Genomic DNA, 12,400 nt, shown 5'->3' on the forward strand with positions numbered 1-12,400 from the left:
GTGCTATAGCATTAACATCTGTTAAGTAGGTGCATGGGCCGAAGTAGGTGCATGGGCCAAAACTCTGTTCCTCCTTTTAATACTCACATAAGACCATGAGTAGTAAAGAGCACGTGAAATGGCGTAGTGGTAAAGCATGTGAAATTAGTGAGTTATATATATGGTTTGAAATTGAAAATAATAATAATAATAATAATAATAATAATAATAATAATAATAATAATAATAATAATAATAATAATAATAATAATAATAATAATAATAATAATAATAATAATAATAATAATAATAATAATAATAATAATAATAATGCCTAACATTCACAAGCCATTGGCTAGTTTTTTTTCTTTCCACACTTCTCATTGCATGACCCCAACCACAAACAGAGGCCAAAATCAACACTTCTCAAGTCAGGGGGTGGTGTTTACCTCGTGGTGGCTCATGGTCCTCCCAACCACGAGACCACTGCGAGTGGTTTAAGGAAAAAGGTATGGGGTCCTATTTTTGGCTCCAGAGACACATACCTATTTTTACGTTAGAGCTTGATTATGAAGCATAATATTCGTAATGATCCTAAAGACCAAAAGGTCTTCATGACTAACAACGTTCAGAATCAATCTGATATCCACTCGTTTAAAGCTCGAATTAAGCTGACCTTAAGTGAGCTCGAACTTCACTTATCAAGCTGAAGTAGGCTTGCGATCCCAACATTTTTATTATATCACTTGTTTATTAATATATTAAAATATAAATTTACATGTTAATTATTATATATAAAATTACGATAAACTTAACCAAATAATTTATATTATGTTACGACAATAAGTACACAATTATATATATACACACACATTAAACAACTATAAATGTGTATAAATAAATTAATAAATTAGCAAATAAATAACATCCGAATTGAACTTAAGCTTAAAAAAATACTCACGAGTCAAGCTTAACTCTTAAGCTTTAGAATTTGAGCCGGAAACAAACCGAATTCAAAAGAGGTGGCTCATTGAGCTCTTGCTCTGTCTATTTTTTTTTTTTTTGAAAGGTGTGAATTATTCGTGAATGTCGGGAAGTCTAGCATACGTTGTTTTAACCGGGTCCGCGCTAGAGAGCCACCTCACACAATAGATCCCCAATTTAAAACCCCTCAATAAGAAACCTCTATCACCCAGACTCGAACTTGAGACCTGAAGGGAAAAACTCACCCGAACCCATTATAGGTGAAACTTAAATAGTTAAATATCCGTGTCCACCACTAGATTATCCTATGTGTATTTGAGTCGCACTTTTTCATCTATCCTATTGTTGTTGCCACTTTTTTCATCTTTTTATTCAAACACACAGAAGACTTCCATATTCGAAAATCAAACAAGCATTTGCGGGATCTTTGCACACAAAACCCCTACCACTTCACACACCTTTCACATTTCATCACACACATCTCCACACCAACTGCACTCCAGCAAAGGTATTTTCCACTTCTATTTCCGAATTTTTAACTGAAAATTTCTCGTATTTCTTCGTAATAAGCATGTTTTACGCTAATCGCACCAACTCTTTGGAAAATTTTGTTCTACTGCCGATTCAAGCACGATGAATGTTTACGATTTTGTTATAGCGATTATATTGTGGAAGATATATGTTTTTGTTTACGATTAATCGTAGTTTAGCACTTTAATCCGGTTAACACCTTTAGATCTGCCTCAAATTATGATACGATACGATTTATTAGTGAGTCTGTATTCCAATTCTTCTTCATCTGCCATAATTCTTCTCACTGTGCATTAAACGTGTGTATATTTGATTGTTGTTGAAACTTTAAACCCTAGGTTGGTGTGCATTAAACGTTGTACGTTTTGTTCAGTATTTAACAGACACAAATAAACAGTTATTTAAAGTTTTCAATTCTGCTAAATTATTTTACATCTGATTCAATATCGTACAGTGGCTTTATTATATCTGGTTGTAATGTTTTGCAGGTTATAGAGCAAGTTGATGTGATGTTGCCTGTAATGTACACAGATTGCAACGACGTCGTTGACGAGGAGGAGAAATCACGACGGAGCAAAAGCAGGTTCACTAGTAAGCCTTCGTGGCTCCTGCTTTCGATTTCTGGTGCGAACCTTTTTCTCTCATCATATTTTGTCTTACTCGTTTGAAATAATTGTGATTTTCTGCTTTTTCTTTTCATTATTTTATTGGAAATTGGATTTGTGTTTTTATAAAGTAGAAAAGCCACAAATTATATGGCTAAAGTAGGTTCAAATAATTAGATCATCTCAAACTAGGGTGGGGTTGATTCAAATAGTAAAGTGATTGAAGTTAATGTGTTACTTTTGTTTTCGGTTAATGGTTTGAGCTCTGTTGAAAATGGATTGATGTAAAAATTTATTGTTTAAAAACTCCGACCCTTACACAGTAAATTTTACGGATATGGATGGATTCAGGTCCTCTCGGATTCTTTCTTTTATTCCTGCACACACCTTGTTCTGCTATACATACTTCCTCATGGGCTTTCTTTTTACGAGTGAACTGCTCCAACCCTTGCCTGTCTTGGAATCCCTCTATGTCGGTCATGGGCGTCCAAGGATTTGCTGTTGGAGATGGTGTAAAAAAATTAGGTTATGTAATAAATGTGTAAGCTATGACATGTGGTCTAATGATATGATGTTTGCCCTACATTACAAGTGTAATGTTAGCTGATGTTTATTTGTAAATATAGTAGTGGGAGAGTAACGTTAGACATTAAAAATAAATAAATAAATAAATAAATAAAATAAACTCGTGTTAAAAAGTAATAAATGTATGACCAACTACGTTCTCTTACCATCTCCAAAAGTTTTCTCAATATCTTAAAATACTTAAAAACTTTAAATCCAGTTGATATATTATAGTTACTAACTCTGCTCAAAATATACGAATTTGTGAGATCAATAATACACGTATGGTTCACACATATTCATTACACTTGTAGATGCTTTAACGATGGTTTTGTTTTCTTATGTGGATATTATATCTACGCTTTTTTTAACGTGAAACACCATCTCATTATTTTTTTGATTGCTTACACATTTTTTACTATGTTATCTATATCTATACTATATAATAAAAGAAATTATTTTCGGGACACTTGTCATCATATTAGACCATCTCATATAGATAATTATTATTTTAATTTAATCTCTTCTAATTAATTATAGATAACCCTCCTACTAAATATTATTTAATTTAATATCTTATATTATAGATAACCCTCCTACTAAATATTATTAGTTTAATATCTTATGGATAATTATTATTATTTAGTTTAATCTCCTTCCCATTTAATTTTTTAAAAAGGGTTAGAAAAAAAACGTTGGGGGCTCAGATGTTAAAAGATTCTTTTTTGGGCCAAAAGAGTAAAAGTGATATAACCACAGGGGCCAAAATCGTAATTTACCCTTTATAATATTATTTATTTGAATTAATTATATTTGAACGTTTTGTTTAGTTTGGTATCAAATAGATTTTACGAAACTTAAAATAAAATTAACTAATATTATTTATCATTTATACATTTACGTAGTTTTAAATAAAGAGTCAAATTTATTGAGACTTCGTCAACAAATTTTGCAAAAACAGAATAATCTATTTTTATCATGAAAACCAAACTTTGTATTAATATATTAACTATTTTTATTTTCACTATACAAAATTACATTTACTCGACCCATGTAATACATGAGGTTTTTTAACATATAACTTTTTATTATTTGATATATAAAATTAGATTTATTCAATTCGTACAATACATGGGGTTTTTTAAGGATATATATTTTTTTATTATTCAGTATAGAAAATTACATTTATTCAAACCGTGTAATGCACATATTTTTAAAGATGTAATTTTTTTATTATTTGGTATATAAAATTACATTTATTCAACCCGTGTAATAAATGAGGTTTTTTAACGATGTATCATTTTATTATTTGGTATACAATATTACATTTATTCAACCCGTGTAATACACGTGGTTTTAAAGAAATGAGTTTTTAAAGATATCTTATTTTATTATTAGTATATAAAATTTATTTATTCAACCCCGTGTAATACACGGGGTTATAACCTAGTTTGATAATATATATATATATATACCAGTGTTAGCATTGTTTAGACATTTAAAATGTCACTTTATCAATTTTGATCCGCTTTATAAGTAACAAATAACATATTTACTATTTTTATATATCTTCGTGTGTTTAGACAAGTGTAAAGAGACTTGGGTCGAATAGGTATTAAATTTTTTGATATTAAATAAATAATATCAGATGATATAAGTTCCACATCTTTAAATACAAATAAATACAGCAAATAATTAAAAAAAATAGTAAATTGCCAAAATCGTCCCTGAGGTTTGGGCCCGTTTATCAGTTTCATCCAAAACAATTTTTTTTACTATATTGCCCCTTCACTTTTGGGCTAATTTGTCATTTTCATCCAATCGTCTAACTTTTTTGCCAAAGTCGTTCCTGACGTTTGGGAGTTTTTGCCATTTTCATCTAAATGTTTTCCAGAAAAAATAACTAAAATTAGACGTTTGGATAAAAATGTCAAAAAATCCCAAAAGTGAAGTGCAATATGGTACAAAAAATTATTTTGAACGAAACTGACAAACATACTCAAACCTCAAGGACGATTTTGACAATTTACTCAGGAAAAAAGAAACCCATATTCAATAGTTTCCTCTTCTAAATATTATTATCCCAACAACTTTTTTTGGTCATCATGATCGATATGTAGATTTTATTGTTTCAAACGTGGGCCATCTGCTCCTTTTAACAAGCATCAAATGCTTTTGCAAATAATTTAAAGTGTCCCCTAAAACGTAGATGGGTCCATTAGCTTGTAAGAAAATAAATGAATCGTTACTTTCTTAAATATAACCCAACAAATCACGTGACATTGAACGGCTAAGATTTCCCACAAGTAAAATTCATAAATATTGACATGGAAACATCTTTTCATGACTTGTCATGCATGTTCGTATGAGTTTTGTGACCATGTTTATTGCGTTTATGAAAGTTTGTTATGGAGTTTATAAAAGTTACATTGCTTTTGGGTTCGCTTCATTTCTATTTGGTTTCGGTTTAAATTTATGCTTGAAGTGCTTAGGCTTAGAACAAAGTGGCACAAAGAAATGCACCTTGGCCTGTAACTTTTGTTAACCACTTATTAGCGAATTTGAAAGTTTGTTATGGAGTTTATAAAAGTTACATTGCTTTAGAGCACCGTTTCAAGTTAAGTTTTACATCAATCGACTCGTATCCTTGTTCTGATCAAAAGCCCGAAAACATCAGTTTGTAATTTGGAAGAAAAACTTAACTCCGTTATGTTTTTTTAATGGCGGACTATTTTACAAACAAAATGGAAGAGTTTGGATTATTGTGGGTAATTAACTGAGTTGAGATTACTATCGGCCAAAAAGAGCCGGTTAAAATCCAATTTGCGTTAAATAAAACAAAGCTGAACCGTTGTTTATTAGTTTCTAGTTTGAGTTGGTTGTTTCAATGCAGTTTTGTTAGTTAACTCGGTTTGGATTCATTTAATTAGTTTTTTCCCAACCTTGGCAAGTTTATAATAACGGATAAACTCTAAACACATTATTAAAAAATATCAAAAATTGAGATTCACCTAATGACGTATGAAACGTTTGAAAAAGCAACTGTTCTTTTAGCTGCAGGGGGAATCTTTTGGGTATGGTTTTAGGTTTTGATTTTAAAATAGATTTGGGAGGGATTGGTTTATTGGATTTTATCCAAGATTGTTTTTATGTACGGTCACTTTCATCTTTTTATTTATTTGTTTGCAACTCCAAAATAAAAACAACTACAAGAACTAAAACAAATGGAGCTATCAATTATCCAATCCTTTTATTATTATCTTGTGAATTCTAAAAGTTTGTTTTCAAAATTTGAATGTGCTGTGCATATGTTATGTACCATCAACAAACAAAAGTCATGTGTTTAGATTTGCATTTCGAAACTGATTATTAATTTTATTACAATTTATAATTAACGCTTGGTACGTTGTCTAATGAGACCGATATCACATCAATGGATTTATACATTTTTATGTGTTACGAAAACAGACATGGAAGATAAAATACAAGCGCTTAACGGGGAATACAAGCCGGACACATTTGGGGAACGTGCAGACTTCTACTATAGAAAACGCCCTCAACTTGTGGCCTTACTTCAAGACCTTTACAACCGTTACCTTTATTTAGCAGATCGTTACACTCGTACACTCTCTAAACAGCAACAAACTCAACAAAATGTACACGGACAAGAACAAATATGTTACATGAACTCCTTAGATCATACCGAAACTCCACTTTCTTGCCAATCACCACTCCATCCGCTAGAACCTGATACCGCGGTGTTTGTGATATCAGAGCTTGTTATGAAGTTTGTTGACTACCATATCGTGGTGGATGAGCTACAAAGTTTGGATATGATACAGGTAATCATATACATCCACATACTCACATATATACAGAGGCACGTTTAATATATATATTTAATTTAATCGGTTAACCGCCAGAAGCGTATAAAGACATGTACATATTGTTTTAACTCTACTAAATAAGACCGTATATACAGAGGTACATTTAACATATAACCAATTTTAATCACACTTTTCGCTCAGTAGTGTTATATATGTAGTTTTCGTATAAATTTTTTTGGGCATATACGTTTTTGACCCCCGGTTCTATAGAAATTTTTGGGTATATACGTTTTCGACCCCCGTCATTCGGGTCAAGCTTCGCCACTGACCAACAACAATCCACTAGTGACAGTGGTGGACCTAGAGTGATAGAAGGGGTAACCTCCGTTTCCCCTTGATGCTCCGTTGACGCTCCGACAGTAGTGTAAATTTTGGAAAAATTGACGTTTTTTCGATTTCGTTTCCCCTTTTATAGAAATGTTACCCCTATATGGATTTTCTAGATCCACCAGCACTGATTAGTGACAATTTTAACTTTCGCATTGAAATTATGAATTATTATGCATAGTTTAAATAATAAAAATGTTATTTGAATTTATTAAACCGATGAATCTAGAATCCAAAAACTATATATGTTTTATATAACCAGTTTTGTGTTTGTAGGAAGAGTCGAAGAAGAAGATAGAGATACAGAAAAGTCTACTAGAGGTGTTAGAATCAGAGCGTGTGGTTCTAAGTAACGAAAACAGTAGGCTAGCTTCAGAGTCATTGTTCATGAAACGTAAGGCGGGCGAGCTCGCAAGATGCGTGTTACTTGAACGAACAGAAGACGAGCGCGTGTTCGCCCTGAGTCGTAAAATCGACGAACTTCAAGGGCAGATACACACGTTAAAGAAACAGAACAAAGAATATTATGACAAGTTGATGAAACACCAAATGGAAGTAAACAAGAATGAAGGAAAGAAGAATAATATAGATATAAACATAAAAAAGTTGATGGTCAAAAACGGCAGCTGCAGTGACGGTGGTGGTGGTGGGGAGAGCAGTGGTAGTAGTAGTGTTGGGTGGAGTTGTGAAGATGAAACAGGTTGTTCTGTGAGTAGTACAAGCAGCACATGTACAAGTTTAAGTCAGGTGATCAAGGGTGGGAAGAAAAAGAAGAAACAATATCCACGTGGCAGTGATGGTGAGAAGGGGTATGGGTTGTGGGACCGGGTGAAGAAGTTTGAAATGCTCATGTGTGGACATCATCTTGATGCTGCATGCTGATTGATTTGTGTAGGTAACTTGTAGCACTTACTTATTTGGCAAGAATGTTTATGTTTTGTTCACTTACCATATTTAATGGGCTTGTTCATTTACTCTCTCTCGCCACTAGAGGTGCTCAAACTAGTTTAGTTTTGGTCAACGGAAGTCAAAACCAGTTTCAATGGAGGGGTTCTCCGATATCCAACGAGTGGTTCGGTCCGGTTCCTAATTGGTTTTAATGCCGGTTCAGGCCTCAGGGTTACAAAGTGCAACCATCAACCATCGTCTCGCCTATAGCGTTAGCCTGTCTACCACCTTCTTCTAGAGATAAGATCGAGATTGGTGCTGTCCCGGTACCGAAAATGCCGATACCCAATTTATGGAAAAGTGGGTACTTATTACTGTACTGAATCTATCTGTACGATACCGGTACTCGTTATAAAATGCTCATCTCTATATGGTATAGGTACCTAACCAATACTGGTATCAAAAATAACAACACCAAATTTCTGAAAAAGTAGGTACCAAATTTATCAATGTGATACCGGTACTCTGTAGCAAATGCTTATCCCTTCCTTCTTCTATCGGTACGATCTCCTCCCTCCCTCTTGCAAATAAACACCAACAACATCGTGTAAAGCACCCCGGATATTTTGAAGAAAATCTAATATAACCATCAAATGCATAAAAACACATATTTTCGCAATCAGAAGACTAAAATATATGTTAAATGATGACGCGAGTTTATAAATGGGCTTATCATCTTATTCATCGTCTTGGTTTTGGATTTCTTGGGCCTATTGTACCGGATCCAGTCTATAAGTTCCTTCCTCTGGACCCTTAATAACACTACCAAACTATATCTAAATTTCTAATGGGTTGTTTTTCCATTTGCACTTGAATAGTAGGATTAAGTTTACATCTGCTGGCCCATCTATCTAAGCCCCACCTATGTGACTTGATATTCATATCACAAAGCCTTGGATCACAAGGTTGATTACCAGGCTTTTTCAATTTGATGGGCCCTATGATAATGCCCAATTCGGGTTTTCAAAAACTATTTTCATTTCAAGTGCTATGTGGATATTAAGACGAATAAAAAATAATGCAACGAAGAAAATAAAAATGACACGAGATTTAGTTGCAGGACCCGAATTCTCGAGTCTTCTATAATATAGAGATAGTAGCGTTGTTTGGGATAATCGGTAATCCATAGACGATTCATGTAACTTACGTATTGTTAAGAAGTTTATTAACTTGTAAACTAAATATACGCATTTTGATTATATAATCTCTTTGATCAAGAGTATTATATGTATGATTAGTTAGGTTTTGCCCAGTGGACTATTACAATTATCTAGATGTTACACAATATATGTTAGTACACTACACACTATGGATAACCCTTAGAAGGGGATGATAAACACTGAAGTCGAAAATTAATCTATTAACCAAGTGATGGAAGAAACCCTTTAGTTGAGATGTATGCATATTAATTAAGAACAAGAGGATTCATGAAGAACACGAATATGTCTACATAGTATATCTCATCAGGATGGGAGGTTCACAAGGATCAGTGACGGATCTAGGAATATTTTCCAAGGGGTTGTTTTTGGTATATTCTCACTGATTTTTTCAAAATCATTCAAGGTTTCCGCTAACTTTTTCCATTTTTTTTCCAAACCAAGGGGGTTCCTGGGAACCCAGGAACCCACTGGATCCGCTACTAACAAGGATTGTGTATATATAGGATAATATTGAGTGACATATGAAATGTTCTAGCTACTGAACTTAAGTCGTTTGTTTCCAGGATATGCTAAATGACACACGCCCGTACATCAAAGAATATCTTATCGGTCTATTAGGCACACACTAGCTAGCAATGTATGCAATATTTAGCCTTTTGTTATACATTATGGAACTGAATAATAAACACGATTGCCTAGCTACTGAACTTAAGTCGTTTGTTTCCAGGATATGCTAAATGACACACGCCCGTACATCAAAGAATATCTTATCGGTCTATTAGGCACACACTAGCTAGCAATGTATGCAATATTTAGCCTTTTGTTATACATTATGGAACTGAATAATAAACACGATTGCCTACATTGTATCGTACAAACATTGAATCTTTAATGCATTGGTACTTCCTATGGAAACAAGAAAGTTTAGAGAGAGTTATAAGATTTAAAAGAAATCATTACTAAATAAACAATAATGCAACTTTTTTTTATAAAACAATTGGTAAAGAGGTAATATGATTCATTGACTTTTAAACTGCTAGACCCTTTATTTCGTTTTATTCTTTAATATAACAATTTAATATCTTAGCAACAAAATATAATCCAAATTTACATGATTGGGCTGAATTTAGTATCCTGAATTGGAGAGGATACAATACATACAAGAGCATCATCCACCAACCTAAAGAACAATCCTACCACCCACTTACTATAGAAAGTAATATTGTTATAGTATATAAAATTATAGATTGTTTATATATGCAATGTAAATGCATGGTATACAAGTTGACATCATTTTCTATGGGATTTTAGGGGTGCCCTTGGAAAGGAACCCCTTACCTCAAAGTTGATATGTGTTATTTAATGTTGTATGCACCAATCATATGGGTTTGACGTATTAATATTGGAATATATGTACTTGTAGTCCTCTTAACTTCAAATAGCATTTCAACACCTTGTTTACAAGACCTCATAATTTCACAATCCAACCTTTGTTATGTTTAGGGCTAATAGTGTTGATGAATTGAAAGTTAAGGAAAAACGTTGTTTCGGGAAATCAGTAGGTATGTTAGTATTTGAACACCAAGGCAACCGCAAAGGGATGCATTTTTGAAAATCAGTTTGTATTTTGTATGGTCCTCAAGAGACATCATGTAGTGGTAATGTGTCTTTCTAGTCCCTTCTATTCTAGAGGTGGAGGGTTTAAATACTGCAATGTATAGGAATAGGTTATTTTATTGTTAAAAAATGTTTGTATCTTGTATAAAAATTGAATTGCTCTCTAATTGTTAGATATATTTGAATTAAAGTTTACAAGATGGTAATGGTTATGACACCAAATGGAACAAATTAACCGAAACCTTCGATCTAAGTTAGAATGTGAATTATGCATTCTATTATGATTATGTCATGTCTTTGTGAGGTATGGGGTTCCTTTCAAGAACACAGTTAATTTGTAGACAAAATCCTACTGAAAATGACATAATGTTAGGACAACAAAATCAAGATGGAGTATCAGTGGAATAAGATTTGAGTTTGAATGATGATAATCCTCCCATGTGCGTGATTATTATTATTATTATTATTATTATTATTATTATTATTATTATTATTATTATTATTATTATTATTATTATTATTATTATTATTATTATTATTATTATTTACTACCTATTATAAATTAGCAACATTTTGGTGCATAAAGAAGTTGTATTCTATGTTTAGGGTGGTTTTCAAAAAAATAAAATAATTGATATTACACTTTCAACCCAAAAGGTTTCTATATTTGCTAATTGAACATCAAAACTTTTTTAGTTTCAACTTTAGTACCTAATACTTTTCATATTTTGCAAAATTTTCGTTTTACGTTTTGTTCTAAAGTTTGCGAGTTAACACAATACAACGTTCGTGTGTGGTTCAATGTTTTTACGTTTTGTTTTACGCTTCGTTCTTAATTTTGCGAGTTAACATGACACAACGTGTGTGTATGATTAAACGTTTTTATGTCGTCATTTTTTCCCGTTTGATAAGTTCATCGCAACGCGCGGGTCCTAAATCGACTTGGTTATCATTTTCTATGTTTTACATTTCGGTCTAATTTTTCTGCATTAACATGTCGAAACTTCAGTGTTCGTGGTCGTTGACGGTGTTGTCGCATTGATCCTATTTTTCACGGTTTTACGTCCCCACTGTAACGCAGGGGGCTTAATACTAGTTTAAATACAAATAACGAAAAAATGGGCCATGAAACTAAACTAAACCAATGTGGATTATTTAAATGCTACGTGGGCTTCAGTTAGATCATGGGTTTTGTCGGGCTGGAGTTGAAGTATGACGTGGCCCATCAATTCTCCTATATATTAAAAACACAAAGTTGTGAATAGTACTCTGAGCCACGTGACAAACCTAATGAATAGTTAAAGCAGTCATGTGTCATCTTTAATAGAGTGAGAGGAGATAAAATCAAAACGACAGATAGAGAGGGAGCCTGAAATAGAGACTAAGAGAGAGAGAAAGTGAGAAACCAGAGAAAAAGAGAGGGAGATGTGGAAGAAAGAGCGACTGTTCACGAAACGGCAGCTCTCCGGAGAACAGCCGGTGTCCGGCTAGGGTGAGAGCGGTGATGAGGTGGTGGCTCGAAGTCGAAACAGAGAAGGAAAGGGTCAAGACGGTGGCCACGTTCTTCCAAAAACCCACCCAAAACCTAGAGATAGAAGGATCAGGGGAGTGTCCGGTCGGCCAGTCGTTCCTCCAACGGTGCGTGCACCATCACGCCACACCAGTGGCGGAACTAGAAGAAAAATTCAGGGGTATCCCAAATTTTTTTTACATAGACCCGTTCCTAAGAAATCGAGCCCCCCTTCCCTGTGTAGCTAGTAAAAATGGGCCCTTCTTTTACATATGGTCATCCCTGAGA

General features: G+C 33.4%; 1 protein-coding gene across 2 annotated transcripts; it reads left to right on the forward strand.

Annotated features, from left to right (window-relative positions):
* The first annotated feature begins 1,281 nt into the window (after positions 1–1,281).
* LOC110894756 (kinase-interacting family protein) lies at positions 1,282–8,198 on the forward strand. 2 transcript variants are annotated; one of them, XM_035980922.1, is made up of 5 exons: positions 1,282–1,471; positions 1,983–2,118; positions 6,132–6,505; positions 7,154–7,772; positions 7,869–8,198. In XM_035980922.1, exons 2-4 carry the CDS (start codon positions 2,004–2,006, stop codon positions 7,757–7,759), a joined length of 1,095 nt encoding a protein of 364 aa, XP_035836815.1. In that variant the 5' UTR covers positions 1,282–1,471; positions 1,983–2,003; the 3' UTR covers positions 7,760–7,772; positions 7,869–8,198. The 2 variants fall into 2 exon arrangements, with proteins under 2 accessions (XP_035836815.1, XP_021997683.1); XM_022141991.2 differs by lacking the exon at positions 7,869–8,198 and having other exon boundaries at positions 7,154–7,851.
* Positions 8,199–12,400: the final 4,202 nt, after the last annotated feature.

This window comes from Helianthus annuus, chromosome 12 (assembly GCF_002127325.2).
Source record: "Helianthus annuus cultivar XRQ/B chromosome 12, HanXRQr2.0-SUNRISE, whole genome shotgun sequence".
Lineage (NCBI taxonomy): Eukaryota > Viridiplantae > Streptophyta > Magnoliopsida > Asterales > Asteraceae > Helianthus > Helianthus annuus.

Excerpts from the sequence above, each read along its gene's own strand:
- LOC110894756 (XM_035980922.1), top strand. The coding sequence starts at position 2,004 with ATGTTGCCTGTAATGTACACAGATTGCAACGACGTCGTTGACGAGGAG. Across the intron at positions 2,119-6,131 it reads GCTCCTGCTTTCGATTTCTG|ACATGGAAGATAAAATACAA; the intron begins GTGCGAACCTTT and ends TTACGAAAACAG. Across the intron at positions 6,506-7,153 it reads AAAGTTTGGATATGATACAG|GAAGAGTCGAAGAAGAAGAT; the intron begins GTAATCATATAC and ends TTGTGTTTGTAG.